The sequence below is a fragment of the Octopus sinensis genome, linkage group LG27 (assembly GCF_006345805.1).
Source record: "Octopus sinensis linkage group LG27, ASM634580v1, whole genome shotgun sequence".
NCBI classification, from domain to species: Eukaryota; Metazoa; Mollusca; class Cephalopoda; order Octopoda; family Octopodidae; genus Octopus; species Octopus sinensis.
Window position 1 is genome coordinate 12,159,373 of NC_043023.1, and position 24,108 is coordinate 12,183,480.

At 37.9% G+C, this 24,108-nt stretch overlaps 3 protein-coding genes and 1 long non-coding RNA gene across 5 annotated transcripts in view; 1 reads left to right on the forward strand and 3 right to left on the reverse strand.

Annotated features, from left to right (window-relative positions):
• LOC115225462 (zinc finger protein 208-like) overlaps nt 1-24,108 on the reverse strand; it is a 524,237-nt gene that overhangs the window by 477,670 nt on the left and 22,459 nt on the right. The gene's annotated exons all lie outside the window — the stretch shown is intronic.
• LOC115225160 (zinc finger protein OZF-like) overlaps nt 1-24,108 on the forward strand; it is a 328,337-nt gene that overhangs the window by 74,471 nt on the left and 229,758 nt on the right. The gene's annotated exons all lie outside the window — the stretch shown is intronic.
• Nucleotides 1,296-16,638, reverse strand: LOC115225064 (zinc finger protein 239-like). Of its 2 annotated transcripts, none has more exons than XM_036514303.1 (4): nt 16,457-16,633; nt 14,525-15,074; nt 14,096-14,275; nt 1,296-1,845 (listed from the first exon to the last, which is right to left on the reverse strand). In XM_036514303.1, the coding sequence occupies exons 2-4, from the start codon at nt 14,616-14,618 to the stop codon at nt 1,577-1,579; spliced, it is 543 nt and encodes a 180-aa protein (XP_036370196.1). In that variant the 5' UTR covers nt 14,619-15,074; nt 16,457-16,633; the 3' UTR covers nt 1,296-1,576. The 2 variants fall into 2 exon arrangements, with proteins under 2 accessions (XP_036370196.1, XP_036370197.1); XM_036514304.1 differs by lacking the exon at nt 1,296-1,845 and adding an exon at nt 13,021-13,521 and having other exon boundaries at nt 14,110-14,275; nt 16,457-16,638.
• LOC118768236 lies at nt 19,551-21,413 on the reverse strand. Its single transcript, XR_005004065.1, has 2 exons — nt 21,154-21,413; nt 19,551-19,976 (listed from the first exon to the last, which is right to left on the reverse strand). It is a non-coding gene; the product is annotated as an uncharacterized LOC118768236 (long non-coding RNA).

Consider the following 24,108-nt stretch of genomic DNA (forward strand, 5'->3'; position numbering starts at 1 on the left):
CTCGATGCTCCTGGAGGGACAGGAAAAACATTTATTATAAAGCTTCTCCTTGCAGAAGTTAGGTAGCATCAGGACATTGCAGTAGCTGTAGCCTACTTTGGCATTGCAGCTACTTTGTTACCCGGTGGCAGGACAGCACACTCAACTTTTAAACTCCCTCTCAATTTAGCAGCATCTGAAATGCCTTCATGCAACATCAACAAAAGCTCAAATCAGGGACAAGTACTTAAAATGTATTATGTAATTGTCTGGGATGAGTGCACTATGGCTCACAAGGGAGCTTTGGAAGCATTAGATAGAGCCCTGAAAGACATCCGAGACTGTCAGGCTCCAATGGAAGGTGTAACGTTTCTGTTGTCAGGTGATTTCAGGCAAACTCTTCCTGTCATTCCGAAAGGCACTAGAGCTGATGAAGTTCAAGCATGCCTAAAGTCCTCTACCCTGTGGCATCATGTTACAATCTTTAGTCTCACCACTAACATGAGAGCTCAGCTACACGGCGACAAAATGTCCACAAAGCTTGCACAGGACATTTTGACACTTGTGTGAAGGCAAGATGCCTTTCGATGGTGCAGGACAAATGGAAGTGTGGTCATTTTCCTCTGTTGTTAATTCTATAGATGACCTCAAAAACAAAGTCTTTCCCAACTTCACACAAAACTACCAAAATCACAATTGGCTGTGTGAAAGAGCAATATTAGCTCCAAAAAACGTCACTGTTAACAAAATTAATCAACAGCTAATGCATTCTCTTCCTGGCACTATACACACTTAAGTCTGTTGATACAATTCCAGATATAAATGAAGGTGTGAACTGTCCTCCTGAATTTCTCAATTCACTGGAGCCTCCTCGACTACCTCCACACATATTACCACCAAGACTTTGCAATGGAACACGACTGGTGATAAAGAAAATGATATCACAGGTTATCGAGGCGATCATTCTTTTTGGATGTGGAAAAGGTGATGACATCTTTATTCCAAGATTTCCTCTTACTCCATCAGGAACAGAAATTCCATTTACATTCAGAAGACTGCAATTCCCCCTTCGTGTCAGTTTTGCCATGTCCATTAACAAATCTCAGGGTCAAACCCTCTCTGTAGCTGGTCTTCTCTTGGAAGAGCCCTGCTTCTCGCATAGGCAACTGTATGTTGGCTGCTCAAGAGTAGGACCAAAAGAAACCTTTCCACAAGGAAAAACAAGGAACATTGTTTACAACGAGGTGTAATAATCTCAACAGCCAGGAGGTATATACATGATCCCCTTTTTTTTTAACAAACTTCATGTACTTTCATGTATTTATATAAATATACATATATTTGTGTGTGTGTATCCATGTATATATATATATAACAGAAAAGTCTAATTCTTCTATTGAATGTAACCGGGCAATGCCGGGTATCTCTGCTAGTGTTTTAATAAATCCTGACATTGGTACAGTTACAATTGTTGTGAATACCCAGGTGTATGAATGTAGTTTTTTTCAAGAGAATGGTTTAGCACAGATGTCACTCTGACATGGCTTCTCTCCTGTAGGAATATATTCATTTACAGTTAAGTCTATGAGAGAATGATTTACAACAGATTTGACCATGATGTAGATTTTGTGTGGCATGAAAATGTACATTCGCAAGAGAATGATTTACCACAGATATCACATTGGTATGGCTTCTCTCCCGTATGGATATGATTGTGTCTAGACAAGCCCCCATTTCGAGAGAATGATTTACCACAGATATTACAACGATATGGCTTCTCTCCTGTATGAATACGTTTGTGCCTACTTAAACTACTACTTTCAGGAAATGATTTACCACAGATACTACAATGATATGGCTTCTCACCTGTGTGAATACGTTTGTGTTTAATCAGGTCACTACTTGCAGAAAATGATCTACCACAGATATTACAATGATATGGCTTCTCTCCTGTATGAGTACGTTTGTGTTTAAGCAAGTCACCACTTTGAGAAAATGATTTACCACAAATATCACATTGATATGGCTTTTCCCCAGTATGAATACGTTTGTGACGAGCCAAAGTTTCTTTTGTGGAAATTGATTTACCACAGATATGACAGTGATATGGCTTCTCTCCTGTATGTGTGTATGTGTGTTTAGTCAAGTGACCCCTTTGACAGAATGATTTACCACAAATATCACAGTGATATGGCTTCTCTCCTGTATGAACACGTTTGTGTCTTTTCAAAAGACCAGACTCAGAAAATGATTTACCACAGATATCACAGTGATATGGTTTTTCCCCAGTATGAATACGTGTGTGACAGGTGAAAGAACCCCTTTGAGAGAATGATTTACCACAGATATCACAGGGATATGGCTTCTCTCTTGTATCAGGGGTTTTTGGTTCAGTCAAATTATTCATTATGAGAGAATAATCTGTCATAAATATCACAATAATAGTGTGTTTTTCCAAATTCTGTGGATGTTAGTGTTTAGTTGTGTCTGTATTTCCAGAGAATAATTTAATGTTATGTTTCTTTCATTTGTTATTTTACTCAATGTCTAAAATAGAAAATGTAAACTGTCAAATCTTTTGTAAAGTTATCCAACGTTAATCAAACTGTTAATTGATAATCTCCTCTACATTCCAGACAGTGAAGAAAAACAATGTTGTTGTCAAATACAATGTCCAGAAATTTTTTCCCATCATTTGTCTAAGATCAAATTTATATTAAGAGTTTGATGTATTGATGAATGGTTCTTGTTAATACGTGGACGTCCTTCAGTCAAGGAAAGTCAATAAAAACAGAGGCACATCAGAATGAAGAAATTTCTTTTATGTCGACACGATGTGATAATCTAAAATAGGAAAAGAGGCAGTAAGATAAAGTGGATAGTTAAACAACAGAGTAATTCAATTTTACGACATCAATTGTCATCCATTTAATATCTACGTTTGCATGGGTCAGAATCCATTGAGGCATTGAAACTTTTACAACATTCTGTATATAGATGAATCGCTTCCACATTTCTCTAATTATTTATCTGTTTTCTTTCTCTTCTCTCCTTTCACTTGTTTCACCTGTGAAGTGGCATGGCTTAGTGGTTAGGGTATTTCACTCACAATTGTAAAGTTGTGAGTTCGATACACAGTGGTGCAATGAGTCTCCAAGCCATTTTATTTCACTCTGCATTAGTCCACTCAGGTGTGAAAAATGAGTTTCACCTGTAATTCAAAGGGCCAGTCTTCTCACCATCCGTGTCATGCTGTGCCTCCCTGAAGACTATATTAAGGGTCCCCATGTCTGTGGAATACTCAGACATTTGCATGTTAATTCCATGAGCAGGCTTTTCAGTTAATTGGATGAACTAAAACACAGAATGCCAGCTACTGTTTCACTCAGGGACTGTGGCCATGCTGGAGTACTTCTTTAGAGATTTCATTTAAAAATACCAATTTTTCAGAAAGTGACGAGGAAATGAAGTCGGTGGAGCACACTTAAGTAATTACCCCAGACGAATTTATAGTTATTCCATCAGAATTAATTAGGCAAGTTTCCTCTTATTGTGCAGTAATTAAATGGGATCGTTTCCCTTTGAATGGCAGACAATTTCTAGTCAACTAAACACTTTGAAACTTCGTATACTGGTAGAATGTGTCAAAAGAAAACATTTTTTTCTCTTGGCTTTCTTGAGAAAGTTGTAATTTGTTTGTTTAACGTAGTTTAATTTTTCGAATTTTAACCAATCCTATGCTCTCTCAAAACTAAAGCAATGGAAAGTGATTTAAACAATTAACAATCAAAATAATTCTATAAACAATTAAGAAAAAAAAAGTTAGGGTTAGTTACAGGATGTTGTCTCAGTTTTAGACGCAGCAAATGATTTTAGCTCAATAGAGGGCATAGGATTGGTTAAAATTCAAAGAATCAAACTACGTTAAACAAACAAATTACAATTTTCTCAAGAAAGCCAAGAGAAAAAATGTTTTATTTTGACACATTCTACCAGTATACGAAGTTTCAAAGTGTTTAGTTGACTAGAAATTGTGTTGAAAACTGCCGTTCAAAAGGAAAAGATCCATTAAATGTAAAGAACATGTAACGATTCTGAATTACCGTTAATCTACGAAATCTTTTATCTATTTACTTTCTATCACATGTAACTCTCATCGGATTTTACTCTAAAAGTTCAAATTCCACCGTGGTTCATTTTGCCTTTCAGACTTTCGAGTTCAATAAAATAAGAAGCAGGGTTCCATACAATAGAATTACACCTCCCAACCAAATTACAGGCCTTATGCCTTAAGTAAAAATGCTTATCATCATCATCATCATCACCGTTATTATTTATACACTCTGAAAAGAATTCAAGTCAAATCTCGACTTCGGCGGAAGGTTCTGAGTTCAAATACGGCCGAGGTCGATCTTGCCTTTCATTCCTTTCTGGAAATACTGGGGTCCATATATTCTTATTTCTTTATTGCCCACAAGGGGCTAAACAAACGGATTAAGTCGATTACATCGACCCAGTTCGTAACTGGTCCTTAATTTATCGACCCCGAAAGGATGAAAGGCAAAGCCGACCTCGGCGGAATTTGAAACCAGAACGTAACGGCAGACGAAATACCTGTTTCTTTACTACCCACAAGAGTCTTAAACACAGAGGGGACAAACAAGGACAGACAAAGGGATTAAGTCGATTATATCGACCCAGTGCGAAACTGGTCCGTAATTTATTGACCCCGAAAGGATGAAAGGCAAAGTCGACCTCGGCGGAATTTGAACTCAGAGCGTAACGGCTGAGGAAATACATATTTCTTTACTACCCACAAGGGGCTAAACACAGAAGGGACAAACAAGGACAGACAAACGGATTAAGTCGATTACATCGATCCAGTTCGTAACTGGTACTTAATTTATCGACAGCACAAACAAACAAAACGGAACACAGTGTAAATAACAGACAGAGTGAAAACTATTGAAAAGGTTGCAAGACGAAACGAAAATTTTAGGGAAACAAAAATAATAAGTGCAAATTTTATCGGTGAGTGTGTTAAATAATAAGGCACTAAAAGAGAATGACTCTCCCCAGACACAACAGAATTAATTAATGTGGTAGTCTTCAACCGTTCCCCTCACCTTTTACTAATCAATAATGACACATTACTTTCATTTTACCAATTAATTTCCTTTATATCACATATAAAAGTCGATCATAGGTTTTCCTAAACAACAGATCAACATTTCAGTTTGGAAGTTATTAATTAAGACGAGCAAATTATATTTTCCTAATTGTTGTCAGGTTCCCGCTTCGAAAAATAATTACTGTAATATCGAGAGAGTTACATAATTCTATTCTTTACATTATCATTATTAGCATTATTATCACTGTTACAGCCTTAAAGTAAATCTTTATCAACTTACCGTATTCAGACTTAAACAGCGAATCAATGATCAGTAATTAAGCACCTTAATTAATAATTTAATTGGTGGCGGCAAAGTGGAGTTGAAGTTATTTCCCTTTGTAAAGTTGTATTCCTTCAATTCTCCAATAGATGGCTCTACTGACTGCTTGGTTTCGTTCCGGTTTTTAATTAATCCCAATTTCTTCAAATTTCATTAGATTATTTTAATAAAATGTACTCATATATTCTGCTATAAAACTCTACTAGGTACGGATCTTTTCGGTTTGAACGGCAGTTTTTTTAATTAAGTGTTTAGTTACTCTTTACTCTCATACTTGTTCCAGTCATTTGACTGCGGCCATGCTGCAGCACCGCCTTTAGTCGAGCAAATTGACCCCAGGACTTATTCTTTTGTAAGCCCAGTACTTATTCTATCGGTCCCTTTGGTCGAACCGCTAAGTAACGGGGACGTAAACACACCAGCATCAGTTGTCAAGCAATGCTAGGGGGACAAACACACACACGTATATATACATATATAACGGGCTTCTTTCAGTTTCCGTCTACCAAATCCACTCACAAGGCTTTGGTCGGTTCGAGGCTATAGTAGAAGACACTTTCCCAAGGTGCCACGCAGTGGGACTGAACCCAGAACCATAAGCTTGGTACACAAGCTACTTACCACACAGCCACTCCAGTGCCTACGTGGAAATTATTTAAAAGAACTGCCGTCCAAACAGAAATGCGAATAAATATGACACCCAACAGAATGGGCGATTATGAGCGGAATAGAGAAGCGGTATTAATTAGATCAGGATCAAGTGGAGAGGAGGGACAATAATTGGAAAAGAGAGGAAATGCTGCGGGGGAGGGAACCGGAAGAGCAACGGCATGACGTCACGTCAGGATGCCACACCCTCAAGACGGATTATTTCATAAGGTATTTGCGGTGAAGTCATGAGCAGGAAACGGTCGTAGGATAGAATATGTGTGTACACTTTGTTATAATAATCTGGTGGAAATTTGGAAGTGAAGTTGTTGACTGAATGCGACGAAGAAAAAGACCGGAACGAATTCAACGGATCTTTTCGGTTTGAACGGCAGTTTTTTCTAGCGGTGTGATATGAAATTATGACCCAGGGCCAGCAATGTTTCATTCAGGCGGGACCTGAGTATTTCTCGAAGAGGATAAAAGGCGAATTCGGCCGCGGTCTTATTTGAGCTTGCCGCCGAGTGAATAAAAATAATGACGATGATAATCCTTTCTACCAGAAGCACAAGGTGTCGGAAGAACATGTCCCTTCTATGTTAGCCCCTGGGGGGGTAATTAAGAAATCATTCCGATGAGATCCACTTTCATCCTTTCGGAGTCGTTCAACGTCTGTTTTCAAAGCTGGCATGGGTTGGACGGTTTGACTGAGGCCTGGCAAGCCAAGGAGGCTGCACCAGGCACTAAATTGGGATCTTTTCGGTTTGAACGGCAGTTTTTTTCTAGCGGTGTCATATGAAATTGTCACCCATAATTATGACCCTAGTATTGATCTATTGCATTTCAATCTATTTTCGGGTTAGGGTTAGGGGTGAGGGGAAGGGAATCTTTTTTTCTTGACAAATGTAAATAAACCCAATCTGTTTCTTAAATGAGGGACATATTCATACGGCACAGAATGTTTTCACCTCAATAGACGTCATTGATTGATTGAAATTGAAGAAAAAAAACAACAATTATTTTACAAACTATAGAATTTTCTCAATAAAGCCAAGAGAAAAAGATGTTTCATAAACACATTCTACCAGTATACGAAGTTTAAAAGTGTTTAGTTATGTGGAAATTATTTTAAAAAACTGCCATTCAAATGGAAAAGATCCCCAAATTGATCTTGTAATATTTCTAGAGCTGGATGCACTTCCTAACACCAACCACTCTGAGAGTGTAGTGGGTGTTCTTTACATGCCACTGACATCAACCAAGTTCGAATCGTGCTTTTTACATGCCACCGGCACAAGATCCAGTTGAGGCAGCAAAAGGCTCAATGCCTCAATGAATTCTGACCCCTGCAAATATTGACGTTAAATGACTGAGAGTGTTTAAGGGGTTGATGTCGTACATTAGTATGCCCGGCGAAATACTTAGCGATATTTCGTCTGTCGCTACAGTTTTTAGTTCAAATTCTGCCGAGGTCAACTTTGCCTTTCATCCTTTCGGGGTCGATAGATTAAGTATCAGTTACACACTGGGGTCAATATAATCGACTTAATCCGTTTGTCTGTCCTTGTTTGGCCCCTCTGTGTTTAGCCCCTTGTGGGCAGTAAAGAAATAGGTATTTCGTCTGCCGTTACGTTCTGAGTTCAAATTCTGCCAAGGTCAACTTTCCAGGGCAATAAATTATGTACCAGTTGCGTACTAAGGTTGATCTAATCAACTGGCTCTCTGCCACCAAATTATGGGCCTTGTGCCTAGAGTAGAAAAGAATATTTGCAATGTTGAATTGCTATGTCATTTAACTATCCTCTTTATCTCACTGACTCTTTTTTTCTGTTTCAGAATATCACATTCTGTTGACATAAAAGAAATTACTTCATTCAGATGTGCCTTTGATGTTTTTATCAACTTTTATTGACTAAAGGAAGACGATATATTTATAAGGAGCATTCATCAATACATCTACGTTTTTATATAAAGAAAGTCTATAACAAAATATGGTGAGATATTTCTTCTGGACGATGGAATTAACAGCAACAATTTGAAGTCTTTGCTGTCTGGAATATAGAGGAGATGATTGCTTTACAGGTTAATCAAGCTTGGATGACTTTACAAAGGCATAGACAATTGTCACCTCCTGATTTAGATATTAAGCAAGATCTCAGCTGAAAGAAACGGCATTAAATTATTCCCTAAAAATAGTGACAAAACTGAACACAAACATTCTCATAGAAATGAAATAAACACTATCATTGTGATATTTATGACAGATTATCCTCTCATGATGAATCCTTTAACTGAAGCAAATAACCCTGATACAGGTGAGAAACCATATCACTCTAATACCTGTAGTGTATCATTCTGTCAGAGTGGTGTCTTGACTATACATGAACATAAACATACAGAAGAAAAGCCATACCATTGTGATATCTGCGGTTAATCATTCTCTAATAGTAGCAACTTAATTAAACACAACCGTACACATACAGGAGAGATACCCTATCATTGTGATATCTGAGGTAAATCGTTCTCTCAAAGTAGTATTTTAAGTGACCACAAATGTACACATACAGGTGAGAAACCACACCATTGTGATACCTGTGGTAAATCATTCTCTTTTTGTAGTGAATTGACTAAACACAAATATACACATACAGGTGAGGAGCCATATCCTTGTGATATCTGTGGTAAATCATACTTCAGAAATAGTCAGTTGACTATTCACAAACCTGTTCATACAGGAGAGAGGCCATATCATTGTGGTAAATCATTCGCTCAAAAAGGTCACTTAAGTAGACATTTGAGTATTCATACATAAGTGTAAAACTATCAATATAAAAATTTATTACAACATATCAACAATTATGAGTTTTTTGTCTTCTACCAGACAAGGTGTCTCCCTCTTCAAGCTTCATGTATTCAACTTCAATTTCATGAATATCAACTTCAGTATCATGGATATATCTAAATATATCAACACAGTGAGAACTTTGATGTTTGAAGATGATTGTGCTGGAGTTTTTGAAGAACTTGTTAGGAGAGAATAAAGGAATGGGAATAAGGAATAAAAGTTTTAAGTGACATTGATTTGGTCTTTGTTGTGTTTTCATCATCATCATCATCCTTTGACCTTCATGCTCCTACCTCGTTTAAACAGTTAAACATCAATGTAGAGCTGTGGATAGGTCCCCAATGTAACCACAGTGTACACTGACATATATCATCATCATCATTTAGCATCCGTTTTCCATGCTAGCATGGGTTGGACGGTTCAACTGGGGTCTGGGAAGCCAGAAGGCTGCACCAGGCCAGTCAGATCTGGCAGTGTTTCTACAGCTGGATGCCCTTCCTAATGCCAACCACTCTGTGAGTGTAGTGGGTGCTTTTTACGTGCTACCGACACAGGTGCCAGACCAGACGAGGCTGGTGAACAGCCACGCTCGGATGGTGCTTTTTACCTGTCACCGGCACGGAGGCCAGGCGAGGCTGGCAACAGCCACGATCGGGTGGTGTTTGTTACGTGCCACCGGCACGGAGGCCAGTCGATGTAGCGCTGGCTACGGCCACGTTCGGATGGTTCTCTTATATACTTACTAAATTATAAACGAATTTATCCTTCAAATTATGCATACATCCAGAAATAACTGTCTTCACATTCATAAAGAACTACACTCACTGCACGTATTCCACTGTTGACTGTAGACTCCATATGTATTTCTTTACTTCTTTTAATCAATGTATTTCTTTACTTGTAGACTCCATATGATGTGAACCACTTTACAGAGTGTGTTGGATGCTTTTATGTGGCACCACACAGACACTTTTATATGCTACCACAAGGGCATTTTTACGTGACACCACATGAATGCTTTTACATGAACCACGCTGGCACGTTGCTGCACAAGTGCTACTCCCCGTCTCCAAACAGGGACTTTTACATGGTACCACCATGGGTACTTTACACAACCACATCTTCTTGAGTACATCCAGGTCCTTTCTCATCTCACCTGAAAGGTTGAGAATCCTGAGGGTTGTTCTTCAGTATTTCATCCCATGTCTTCCTGGCTCTCCCGTTTCCATCCACTGAGAGACCAGCACTTCTTTATGAAGCTGTCAGCATCACATGACCAAACCATTGCAGTCTCCTCTCTTGCACGCAGCAACAAATTCCTCTCATGCCTAACTTCTCTCTCAAATATGTACACTTACATAACACATCCAGTGGAGCATACTAACCTATAAAGGTTATTTTAACGTAACGATATACTTGGTAAAATCATTAATTAATTGATTCATTAATATATATATATACATATATAATTTCAATATGGAGCAAATAATTTATCATCATCATCATCATCATCGTTTAACGTCCGTGTTTGCACGGGGTCTGCACCAGGCTCCAGTCTGATCTGGCAGTGTTTCTACAGCTGGATGCCCTTCCTAACACCAACCACTCCGTGAGTGTAGTGGGTGCTTTTTACGTGCCACCAGCACAGAAGCCATTTAAGGCGGCGCTGGAATCGGCCACATTCGGATGGTGCTTTTTATGTGCCACCGGCACAGGGGCCAGGCGAGGCTGCCCAAAAGTTGAGAGAAATTCGTTGTTTTATCAATTTGTTCCACAATTTCCATAATAAAGATATCATCATCATTTAACGTCCGTTTTCCATGCTAGCATGGGTTGGACGGTTCGACCTGGGCCTGGTAAGCCATAGAGGCTGCACCAGGCTCCAGTCAAACCGTCCAACCCAACTAGCATGGAAAACGGATGTTAATTGATGATGATGATGCAAACAATTTTCTTTCTCTAGGAATGTCTTACCAAAGCGAGTTTCATTTTTGCACTATTATCAATTGGTGATTGTAGATATATTCACTTGCTTATGTACTAATGCTCTTGGTTTGTTATTTTATTATTCTAGTACTTTTCCCTTCTGGAAGTCCAGCTGTCTCTATGGAAACTTCATTGTTTTTAAACATAGGAGAAATAATACAGGCTTAGACGGAAACCTTATTTCTGCGATACAAAGAAGGAAACACCAAGTGATGATACTTGACCGCTATCTATCTTATCAGCTCAGTCAAAGTCGACTCTTGGTCACACGTTGGATCAGTGTCCTCCAGTCAGTTCTATCCTGGGCTGCTTCTTTCAGATTGGCTATGTCCATTCCGGTATCACTCTTGATGGTGTCAAGCCAGCAGGTTCTTGGTCGGCCTCTTCCTCTCTTGCCACTGACCATTCCATAAATATAATATCTATCTATCCGCTCAGTCAAAGTCGACTCTCGGTTACTTGTTGGATCAATGTCCTCCAGTCAGTTCTATCCTGGGCCACTTCCTTCAGATTGGCTATGTCCATTCCTGTATCACTCTTGATGGTGTCAAGCCAGCCGGTTCTTGGTCAGCCTCTTCCTCTCTTGCCACTGACCATTCCGAGCATGATGTCCTTCTCCAGGGATTTTCTCCGCATAATATGACCAAAATATGCCAATCTATGCTTGGTGATCCTAGCTTCTAGCGACAGTTTCGTCTTGATCTGGTTAAGAAGTTCTCCATTGGTAAGCCTCGATGTCCATGGAATCAGTAAAAGTCTTCTCCAACACCAAATTTTTAATGCACTATCATTAAAAATTATTATTCTGAAACTGACTTATTGGAAGTCCACCTGAAGATTGTCGATCAAGACAAGAAACAATTGTAGTGGCGGTTTTTTTGACTATTTATAAAAATTTTATGTATTGATTAAGTCTTTCCTTGTTTGTTTTGCAAAATAGTGGTTTTGTCTCTAATAATATTTTATAATATTTTACTATAAAATTGGATTTAATCCTAAATCTGATTTTTTCCCTGTAAATTTGGATTTATTCCCTAATATTTATTATTTATATATATGTTTATATAATTATTTATCCTATGAAAGGGCACCATTCGAGCGTGATCATTACCAGCGTCGCCTTACTGGCACTTGTGCCCCGTGCTAGTAGGGTGCAAAGAGCACCATCCGAGCGTGATCGTTTCCGGAGCAGCCAACTGGCTTCCATGCCGGTGGCACATAAAAGGGCACCATTCGAGTGTGATCGTTACCAGCATCGCCTTACTGGCACCTGTGCTGGTGGCATGTGTAAAAGGATTCGAGCGAGGTCATTGCCAGTACCGCCTGACTGACCCCCATGCCGGTGGCACGTTAAAAGCACCCACCACACTCTCAGAGTGGTTGGCATTAGGAAGGGCATCCAGCTGTAGAAACTGTGCCAGATCAAGATTGGAGCCTGGTGCAGCCATCTGGTTCACCAGCCCTCAGTCAAAATCGTCCAACCCATGCTAGCATGGAAAGTGGACGTTAAATGATGATGATGATGACACGAATGAAGTCTCTGTTGAGACAAGTGGACTTTCGGAAGTGAAAAGTACTAAAATGGTAAAACAAACCAAGAACATTGGTACGTAAGGATGCAAAGAACATCCAGAATCATCAATCGATAATAGAGCAAAACTGATGCCCACTTCGATAAGATATCAGCCTCGAATTACATTCTATTGAGAGTAAGAGTGAGAGAGTGTTTGTGAAAGAGACAGAGAAAGATGGAGATGATGAGAAAGAGAAAAAAATGTGGTAGGTCTCTCCATGTTCGAAAGGTTGACAAAAATCATGGTGGGGTTGAGAATAAGAATCTCCTCCAAAATGTTTATTCTCAGTTTTCTGAAAATAATCTCAATCTGGTACATTTGAAAACTCAACTCTGTAAAGTTTAATTTAAAGAAACCATTATTGAAAAGCTAACAAGGAATCAGTCTGGCGTGGGGCACTAAACTGTACATATGCCTTATGTTCTTCCTTTGTGGTCGCTTCTCTTTTGTATCCGGGGGAAAGGGGGGGTCATTGTTTATGTAGATATTGACAACTTTACAATATTCCTGAGTATAAAATAATTAACAACTTATGTCATTGTATAACGTATTTAATGAGTGAAGCATTCAAAATACAATAAACAATAAATATACTGTAATTACAAGATGCAATATACAAGAAAGAATAATGTGTGGGGGTGTGAGGAGGAGGAGATTTGGTATAAGAGGTCCTTACAACCTGGAAAGGAAACTGCATGAGTGGTCAAGGATGGAGTGTGAGGTGAATATTGCAAACAACAAAACAAAAAAACTTTAAAACTTTAATGATAATTTCTATTGCATAAAACACTTTCTGTGTTTTAAACAAATATAGCAAAGAAGACACTACACACACGATCCTTTTGCTTTCTCTCCTGTATGAAGATGTTTGTGTCTTCTGAAGTTACTCTTATCAGAGAATGATTTACCACAAATATCACAATGATAAGGTGTCTCTCCTGTATGAATATGTTTGTGTATAATTAAGACACTATTTTGAGAGAATGATTTACCACAGATGTCACATTGATATGGTTTCTCTCCTGTATGAGTACGTATGTGTGTAGACAAGTGACCACTTTGAGAGAATGATTTATCACAGATATCACAATGATATGGCTTTGCTCCTGTATGAATACGTTGGTGTGACTTCAAGATATAATTTTGAGAGAATGATTTACCACAGATATCACAATGATATGATCTCTCTCCTGTATGAATATGTTTGTGTATGGTTAAAACATTGTTTCGAGAGAATGATTTACCACAGATATCACAACGATATGGTTTCTCACCTGTATGAATACGCATGTGTGTAGATAAGTGACCACTTTGAGAGAATGTTTTACCACAAATATCACAATGATATGGTTTCGCTCCCGTGTGAGTACGTTTGTGTGACGTTAAGATATAATTTTGAGAGAATGATTTACCACAGATATTACAGTGATATGGTTTCTCTCCTGTATGAATACGACTGTGTTTTGTTAATGCAGTATTTTCAGAGAATGATTTACCACAGATATCACAATGATATGGTTTTTCTCCTGTGTGAGTACGAGTGTGCTTTGTTAACGCAGTACTGTCAGAGAATGATTTACCACAAATATCACAACGATACTGCTTCTCGCCTGTATGAATAGTCTTGTGTATAGTTAAGACATTATTTTGGGAAAATGATTTACCACAGATATCACAGTGATATGGCTTCTCTCCTGTATGAATATATTTGTGTTTAGATAAGTGACTACTGCTAGAGAATGATCTATCACAGATATCACAGTGATATGGTTTCTCTCCCGTATGAATACGTACATGTGTAGATAAGTGAATACTTTGAGAGAATGATTTACCACAGATATCGCAGTGATATGGTTTCTCCCCTGTATGGGTACGTTTGTGTCTAGTTAAGTGACTGCTTTGAGAGAATGATTTACCACAGATATCACAATACGATCTCTCTGCCTTATGAGTACGTTTGTGCAAAGCAACGTCACTACTTTTAGAGAATGATTTACCACAGATATCACAGTGCAATGGTTTCTCTCCTGTATGAATATGTTTGTGTCTAGATAAGTTACTATCCTTAGAGAATGATTCACCACAGGTATCACAATGATACACTTTCTCACCTGTATGAGTATGTTTGTGCATAATTAGGTTGCTTTTTCGAGAGAAGGACTTTGTACAGATATCACAGTCATATGATCTCGTCTATTTTCTCATGTGTTCAGGGGAAAACCAATTCTATAATTTTCTCTCTCTTTTCTATTACTTTTCCTCTCAAATCCCAGTTAATATATTTTTCTTGCTTTCGTTTTTATACTTTACTCCTTACGTACACTTCTGCTGCTGTATTTCTGTCCAGTGTTACCGTTGTTTAGCAACACTTCCATAAATTTATCCAACTTTAATCAGCACGCAAGCACTTTTTCCTGACATTCCAGTCAGAGATGCTCAGAAATGTTGCTAATATTATTATTCCAGAGCAAATATTTTTCAAGAGACAGATTGGTAGAAACAATGTTATATATCCGTTTTGTATAATATTTTCCTTTAGTCTTTAAAACCTTGTAGATATTTAGGATTCTTCTTCTGTCATCTGATGTTCTGAAATTATAGAGAAACAACAGCGTAAAATGTAGAGGCTACTTAAAAAATACAGATTCAATCCTATGGAGATAAACTGTAGAAAAAAACATTTACCTTAACAAATGACGATTTCTTAAGGTAAATTTTATATGACACCGCTAGAAAAAATGGGAGTTTTTTCTAGTGGTGTCAAATGAAAATGTCACCCACAATTATGACCCTAGTATCGATCTATTGCATTTCAATCTCTTTTAGGGTTAGTTGTGGGGGAAGGGTATATTTTTTTTCTTTAGAAATGTAAATAAACCCAATCTGTTTCTTAAACGAGGGACATTTTCATACGGCACAGAATGGTTTTTTTTTTTTTACCTCAATAGAGGTAATTGATTGGTTGAAATTGCAGAAATTGAAGAAAAAAACCCACAAATATCTTACAAACCGTAGAATTTTCTCAATAAAGCCAAGAGAAAAAGATGTTTTATAAACACATTCTACCAGTATACGGAGTTTAAAAGTGTTTAGTTACCTAGAAATTATTACAAACTGCCGTTCAAACCGAAAATATCCGCAAAATATTATGTAATTTGTGTAAAAAAATTATAGATATTTAAAAAAAAACCTTAGTTTGTTCATAAAAATTAATTGCTTTGCGATTTAATCGCGCATGCGCGAATCAAATCATATGCATACGCCAAAGTCGTTGTAGGATCGACTACTTACGACTAGCTAGCGCGGATACGCGAATGCGCGCATCGGGACCACTCTTCGCTAGCAGTACCGAGATCGATAGTAAGGTACTATTTAAGAACAGTGGTTCCGGTGCGCGCACTCGCTAGTCGTGACTGGTCGATCCTACAATGACTACCAAGCAAATTAAATAAAACACAAAGGATGGATCAACTAGTCAAGACTAGCTAGCGCGGACATGCGAGTGCGCGCCCCGGGACCATTCTTCTTATATAGTACCCGATAGTAATACTGAGAAACAATCGATAAACTAAAATAAAGCACTGATTTCCAGACATTTCAGTGGTTGGAAAGTATTTGAGAATATTTCTCAAACTAAAACACACAACGATGTAACCATGCAACAACGGACAGGGCAGAAGGTAGCTTCCATAGCTAGAAATAGCATCCAAAACCCGCACAATTCATAGACATCTGTCTCCCATAGCTAGAAATAGCAGCCAAATCCCACACAATTCAAAGACATCTCTCTCCCATAGCAAGAAATAGCAGCCAAATCCCGCACAAGTCTTAGACATCTCTCTTCCTTAGCTAGAAATAGCAGCCAAATCTTGCACAAATGATTCATAAAAGAGAGAAGAGGAGCAAATAATTACGCGCCAAACACCGAAAATTAAAGAAAACATTGAATCTTTTCATTGTTTAATACTTACGCAAATGTTTCATAGAGGACAGTGTTGTTTATATACGTGTGTATATGGCAGTTGAGAAATGCATTATAAGTACGTATTTTAAGTGTTATAAATGTATTATTATTATTATCAGCTGATTAAAAGAAATTCATTCGAAGGACGTTTGACCCGGAAGTCAACATCAAGTAGAAACCACGTTCAATGCGCATGCGTCTCAAAATAATACATCAAAGACTAATTATCTCCCTTCCACAAACAGTAGGTTCGATCCACAGCAACAATTAATCCATTCATCGTGGGCCCCGTTTTTTAAAGTGTTGTTTATAGTTTAATAATCTTTCTTGACGCCAACCTCTTCCCTGCCTTTTATAGCATAGAGTGACATGCTTTCCTGTCGAAATTCCTTCTACGTATAACAGAAAATCACCAGTCAATGACTTTAGATTTATTCATACACAAAAACAAATATAATAGTTTGCACCAGCTGCATATTTGTTCTGCAGCTCTACACAAACTACTTCAATGGATATTCCAATTGTCATTCATCTCCCCGTTTTTCTCAAAGTCTTTCATTAGTTCTTCTCCAACTGCTTTTAACCCTTTCATGACCAACCTGCCTGACACTGCCTCAGGCTCTGTAATACAAATGTCTTGTTTTCAAAAGATCTGAATTAAAATCTTCCACCAAACCTTAGTCACAATTTATGTTCCTAACACCAGCTTAATGATAACTAAGTTATTTTACAAAATTCTTTGTTATATTTAAAATTATTGAAAGAAACACAGAGCATCTCAAAAGAAATATGCTAACAAAAGGGTTAAAATATATAATACAGAAACAATTGTTAACCCATTTGATACCAGCCCTGCTGAATTTGCCTCTGTAGTACAAATGTCTCGTTTTCAAAAGATCTGAATTAAAATCTTCCACCAAATCTTAATTGCAATTTGTTCCTTACTCTAGCTTAATGATGACTACATTATTTTAATAATTCTTTGTTATATTTAAAATTAATTGAAAGAAACACAGAGTATCTCAACAGAAATATGGAAACAAAAGGCTTAAGAATCCCTAAATTTCTAGGCCTTCCATTTTTAGACGGGTTGAAATCTCTCAGACCTTCAAGCTCTACGTCTCAAATCACTCACTGCCAACCCATGTTGTTAATTCCATTCTTTACCTGGGAAGAACTGGGAATTCACAAGTATCTGCCTGTTCTGCTTTCTAGTGAGAATGTAGCCAGTCTGGCTGGTGTGCCACCAGATTTTTAGTTGATCAAGTCTTGTAGGGTTCCCGAAGTTATGAAGTTAGGGTTGACAAAAACAGGGTGGGGTTCATAATAAGAATCCCTTCCAAAACGTTTGTTCTCAAGTTTATGAAAATAATCTTACTCTGGACCTTTGAAAACTTATCTCTGAAAAGTTTAATTTGAAGAAACCATTATTCAGAAACTAACAAGGAATCCATCTAGTGTGGGGCACTAAACTATACATATGCCTCATATTCTTCCTTTCTGGTCTCTCCTGCTTTTATAGCTCTGGAAACTTCCCTGATCAACCATTATGTCACCCTTCACCTGGCTGGCATATTTAATGAGTGAAGCATTTAAAATACAATAAACAATAAATATACTGTAATTACAAGATGCAATATTCAAGAAAGAATAATGTGTAGGGGTGTCAGGAGGAGGAGATTTGGTATAAGAGGTCCTTACACCATGGAAAGGAAACTGCATGAGTGGTCAAGGATGGAGTGGGAGGTGAATATTGCAAAAACAAAACAAACAACTGAAATTTTGGGAAATATTTTAATCATAATTTCCATTGCATAAAACACAGGAATATTAAACAAATATAGCAAACAGGAAACTATAGGGACTACCCTTTTCCTTTCACCCCTGTATGAATATGTTTGTGTTTTGTTAAGTTACTACTGTGAGAAAATGATTTACCACAGATATCACAGTGATATGGTTTCTCACTTGTATGAATATGTTTGTGTCGTGTCAGTGAACTACTTACAGAGAATGTATTACCACAAATATCACAATGATAGGGTTTCTCTCCTGTGTGAATACGTTTGTGTGCTGTTAAGGCACTATTTTGAGAAAATAATTTACCACAAATATCACAGCGATAGTGCTTCTCTCCCGTATGAACACGATTGTGTGTAGTTAAGTGAATACTTCGAGAGAATGATTTACCACAAATATCACAGTGATATGGCTTCTCTCCTGTATGAATTCGTATGTGTCTTAGTAAGGCACTATTGTCAGAGAATGATCTACCACAAATATCACAGTGATATGGCTTCTCTCCCGTATGAGTACGTTTGTGTACAGTTAAGTAAATACTTCGAGAGAATAATTTACCACAAATATCACAGTGATATGGCTTCTCTCCTGTATGAATATGTTTGTGTGTTGTTAAGGCACTATTGTCAGAGAATGATTTACCACAGTTATCGCACTGATATGGCTTCTCTCCTGTATGAATACGTTTGTGTGCTGTTAAGATACTATTGTCAGAGAATGATTTACCACAGATATCACAATGATATGGTTTCTGTCCAGTGTGAATATATTTGTGTCTAGATAAGTTATTATTTAGAGAGAATGATCTACCACAGATATCACAGTGATATGGCTTCTCTCCTGTATGAATACGTAGGTGTTTTGTAAGAGAACTATTTGCAGAGAATGATTTACCACAGATACCACAATGATATGGTTTCTCCCCTGTATGAATACGTATGTGTCTTGTTAAGACACCACTTTGAGAGAATGATTTACCACAAATATCGCAATGATGGGCTGTCTCTCCTGTATGAATATATTTGTGTGCAGATAAATGACCACTTGTGGAGAATGATTTACCACAGATATCACAATTATATGGCTTCTCTCCTGTATGAATACGTAGGTGTTTGGTTAAGTCACAATTTTCAGAGAATGATTTACCACAGATATCACACTGATATGGTTTCTCTCCTGTATGAATATGTTTGTGTCTAGATAAGTTACTATCCTTAGAGAATGATTCACCACAGGTATCACAATGATACAGTTTCTTCCCCGTATGAGTATGTTTGTGCATAATTAGGTTGCTTTTCCGAGAGAACGACTTTGTACAGATATCACAGTCATATGATCTCGTCTATTTTCTCATGTGTTCAGGGGAAAATCAATTCAATAATTTTCTCTCTCTTTCCTATTTCTTTTCCTCTCAAATCCAAGTTGATATATTTTTCTTGCTCTTGTTTTTATACTTTATTCCTTACACTTCTTCTCCTCTATTTCCTTCTACTGTTGTCTTTGTTTAGCAAAACATCCGTAAATTTATCCAAGTTCCAGTGGCACATATGCTTCAGTTCTTGACACACTAGTCTGTGATGTTTAGAAATTTGACTAAAATGTTATTTCAGAGCAAATGTTTCACAAGAATTCTTCCTCAAATTTGCAGAAACAGTTTTGTATAATATTTTCCTTTAGTCTTTCAAACATTATAGATATTTAGGATTCTTCTTCTGTCATCTGACGTTCTGAAATTATAAAGAAACAATAGTGGAAAATGTAGAGGCTACTTAAAAAATACAGATTCATTTCTGAGATAAACTGTAGGAACAAACATTTATTTTAACAACAGTTGCATAAAAAAGTGCCAATCTCTGAAATTGATGGAAGACCTCGAGCAACGCCTGGCTCATAAGGGCCGGATTCCCAGTTTCTTGGCGTATAGGTTCCCCACCTGAACAGAACGCCGGTCCATCGCAGGTGAGCTGCAAGATGCAGGAGGAAAGAGTGAGAGAAAATTGTGGTGAAAGAGTCAGCAGAAGTTTTGCCATAACCTTCTGCCAGAGCCGCGTGGAGCTTTGGTGTTTCACTTTAGCAATGCATAAATGTAAATATAATTAATATAACATGGAAACTGTACATGTATTTTATATAAAATGGAAAAGAAAATCTCTTTTGTGGGAAAACCTAACAGTTATTGACATTTGAAATTAGATTCACAATCTCTACATTTGTTTCGCTATGGATATTCATCAAAATATGGTATAAATGAATCACTGCTAGGCACATTTGTGACTGTGTGATAAGAAACCTGCTTTCCAACCACATGGTTCCAGGTTCAGTCCCACTGCATGACACCTTGGGCATCTTCTACAGTAATCTCAGGCCAACCAAATTCATAGACATCTCTCTCTCATAGCTAGAAATAGCAGTCAAATCCCACACAATTCAAGGACATCTCTCTCCCATAGGTAGAAATAGCAGTCAAATACCACACAAATCAAAGATATATCTCTTCCATAGCTAGAAATAGCAACCAAATCCCACACAATTCATAGTCGTCTCTCTTCCATAGTTAGAAATAGCAGTCAAATCCCACACAAATCAAAGATATATCTCTTCTATAGCTAGAAATAGCAGCCAAATCACACATAATTCATAGTCATCTCTCTTCCACAGTTAGAAACAGTAGTCAAATCCCGCACAAATCAAAAACATTTCTCTTTCACAGCTAGAAATGCCAACAAAATATCGTACAAGCATAGAATCTCTTTTTCGTTGCTAGAAATAGCAGCAAAATCCCGCACAAATCAAGGACATCTCTCATTCATAAAACACAGAAAAGACACGAAGAATTCAGGCGCCAAAAACCCGAAAGTCTCAGAATTGAAAAAACATTGAATCTTTTCATTGTTTAATACTTACGCAAATGTTTCATAAAGGACTGTGTTGTTTATATATGTGTGTATATGGCAGTTGAGAAATGCATTATAAGTACGTATTTTAAGTATTATAAACGTATTATTATTATTATCAGCTGATTAAAAGAAATTCATTCAATGGTACATTTGACCCGGAAGTTAACGTCATGAAGAAACCACGTTCAATGCGCATGCGTCTCTCGTCTCCTGAAATAAGACATCAAAGACTAATTATCTCCCTTTACCTATCCTTATATTCTTCTCTATTTTAGGCACAAGCCCCGGATCTTTTCGGTTTGACCGGCAGTTTTTTGTAGCGGTGTCATATGAAATTGTCACCCATAATTATGACCCTAGTATCGATCTATTGCATTTCAATCTGTTTTAGGGTTAGGGTTGGGGGAAGGGTATCTTTTTTATCTTCACAAATGTAAATAGGCGTAGGAGTGGCTGTGTGGTAAATAGCCTGCTTACCAACCACATGGTTCCGGGTTCAGTCCCACTACGTGGCATCTTGGGCAAGTGTCTTCTACTATAGCCTCGGGCCGACCAAAGCTTTGTGAGTCGATTTGGTAGACGGAAACTGAAAGAAGCCAATCGTATATATGTATATATATATGTGTGTGTGTGTGCATGTATGTTTGTTTGTTTGTCTCCCCAACATCGCTTGACAACAGATGCTGGTGAGTTTACGTCCCGTAACTTAACGGTTCGGCATAAGAGCCCGATAAAATAAGTACTAGGCTTACAAAGAATAAATTTGTGTACTGGGGTCGATCTAATTGACTGGCCCCCTCTCGAAAATTTCCGGGCTTTGCGCCAAGAATTTAAAAGAATGTGTGTGTGTGTCTAAAAAAATAATGTAATTTGAATGGCATAACAGTGCACTATAATAACAACTATGGATTATTACAACTGTTATTAGGCGCAGGAGTGGCTGTATGGTTCTGGGTTCAGTCCCACTGCATGGCATCTTGGGCAAATGTCTTCCACTATAGCCTCGGGCTGACCAAAGCCTTGTGAGTGGATTTGGTAGATGGAAACTGAAAGAAGCCTGTCGTATATATATACATATATATTCAGGAGTGGCTGTGTGGTAAGTAGCTTGTTTACCAACCACATGGTTCCAGGTCCAGTCCCACTGCGTGGCACCTTGGGCAAGTCTCTTCTACTATAGCCTCAGGCCGACCAAAGCCTTGTGAGTGGATTTGGTAGACGGAAACTGAAAGAAGCCTGTCGTATATATGTATATATATATGTGTGTTTGTGTGTCTGTGTTTGTCCCCCTAGCATTGCTTGACAACCGATGCTGGTGTGTTTATGTCCCCGTTACTTAGCAGTTCGGCAAAAGAGACCGAAAGAAGAAGTACTGGACTTACAATCGAGTTGCTCGATTAAAGGCGGTGCTCCAGCATGGCCGCAGTCAAATGACTGAAACAAGTAAAAGAGTATATATATATATATATATATATATATATATATGTGTGTGTGTGTGTGTGAACTCGATTTATACATTTCTTGTACTTTTTTTTGACCACAGTTCTGTAGGGAGCAGAAGCATGGACTCCCTTTCAGAGAGAAATAAAAAAACTTGAAACTTTTTTCACATGTGGTGTGTGCGCAATGTATGCAACAAAATGGTAAGTTAAGGCATCAAATGTAAAAATCCTAGGCACATGTGGTATGTCCAGCATCCAAAGCATGTTGATGAAAATTCAGTGCAGATGGGTAGGACATGTTTTTCAAATGAAAAGTGATCGCATTCCAAAAATTCTTCTGTAAGGCCAACTAGTAGCAGGATATCATGGCAGAGGAAGACCTGTCTTTAGGTGTAAGGATAAGCTGAAGCAATAAATAAAATCTATGCAGCTTGATTTGACATGTTGGGAAAGCCATTGCCTAAATCCATCTGTATGGTGTAAAATGTGTCAGGTTGCCATGTGAAGAATTTGAGTTGATGGAAATGAACAATAGCGGACCTATATCCTGCAACAGATAGACACATTTGCACAATCAAAGTCATCGGTGTCCCCATTGTGACTTCATTGCAAAATCCATTTCTGGACTCAAATTCCCTTCCACACATCCATTGCAAATAGATGCAGATTCTTTGTTGCTTTCTTTCTTTCTTTTACTCTCTTTAACTCCAAGTCTTCTCCTTCAAACATGCATACATTGAAACCGACGGGGGCAACCGTCATCATCATCATCCTCAGCAATATATATATAAGCGTAGGAGTGGCTGTGTGGTAAGTAGTTTGCTTACGAATCACATGGTGCCGGGTTCAGTCCCACTGCGTGGCACCTTGGGCAAATGTCTTCTACTATAGCCTCGGGCCGACCAAAGCCTTTTGAGTGGATTTTGTTGGCGGAAACTGAAAGAAGCCTGTCGTATATATGTATATATATGTGTGTAAATGTTTGTGTGTCTATGTTTGTCCCCGCAACATCGTTTGACAACCGATGCTGGTGTGTTTACGTCCCCGTAACTTAGCGGTTCGGCAAAAGAGACTGATAGAATAAGTACTAGGCTTACAAAGAATAAGTCCTGGGGTCGATTTCCTCGACTAAAGGCGGTGCTCCAGCATGGCCACAGTCAAATGACTGAAACAAGTAAAAGAGTATATATATATATATATATACATACAAATTGAGATAGGGTTGTAAAAGCAACTCTCCATGGGATAACATATATCCAACACACTGCTAGTGAAATACCCAACAAAGTTAATACATAAATGTTAAGGATTGCGATGCAATCAATTCATTTACTGTATTATATGGGCAAAGGTAAAATGATTTACCACAATTACTAATACAAGATAAGAAAATGGAGAAATACATCTAAATCAAATATCAATTATCAGATAATACTCAATCACATACTTTGTTAATAAAGTATGTGACTGAGTATTATCTGATAATTGATATTTGATTTAGATGTATTTCTCCATTTTCT

Excerpts from the sequence above, each read along its gene's own strand:
- LOC115225064 (XM_036514303.1), bottom strand. The coding sequence starts at position 14,618 with ATGCACAAACATACTCATACAGGTGAGAAAGTGTATCATTGTGATACC. Across the intron at positions 14,276-14,524 it reads TAACTTATCTAGACACAAAC|GTATTCATACGGGAGAGAAA; the intron begins ATATTCATACAG and ends CTACACATGTAC. Across the intron at positions 1,846-14,095 it reads ACACAAGACTATTCATACAG|GTGAGAAGCCATATCATTGT; the intron begins GCGAGAAGCAGT and ends GTATTCACACAG.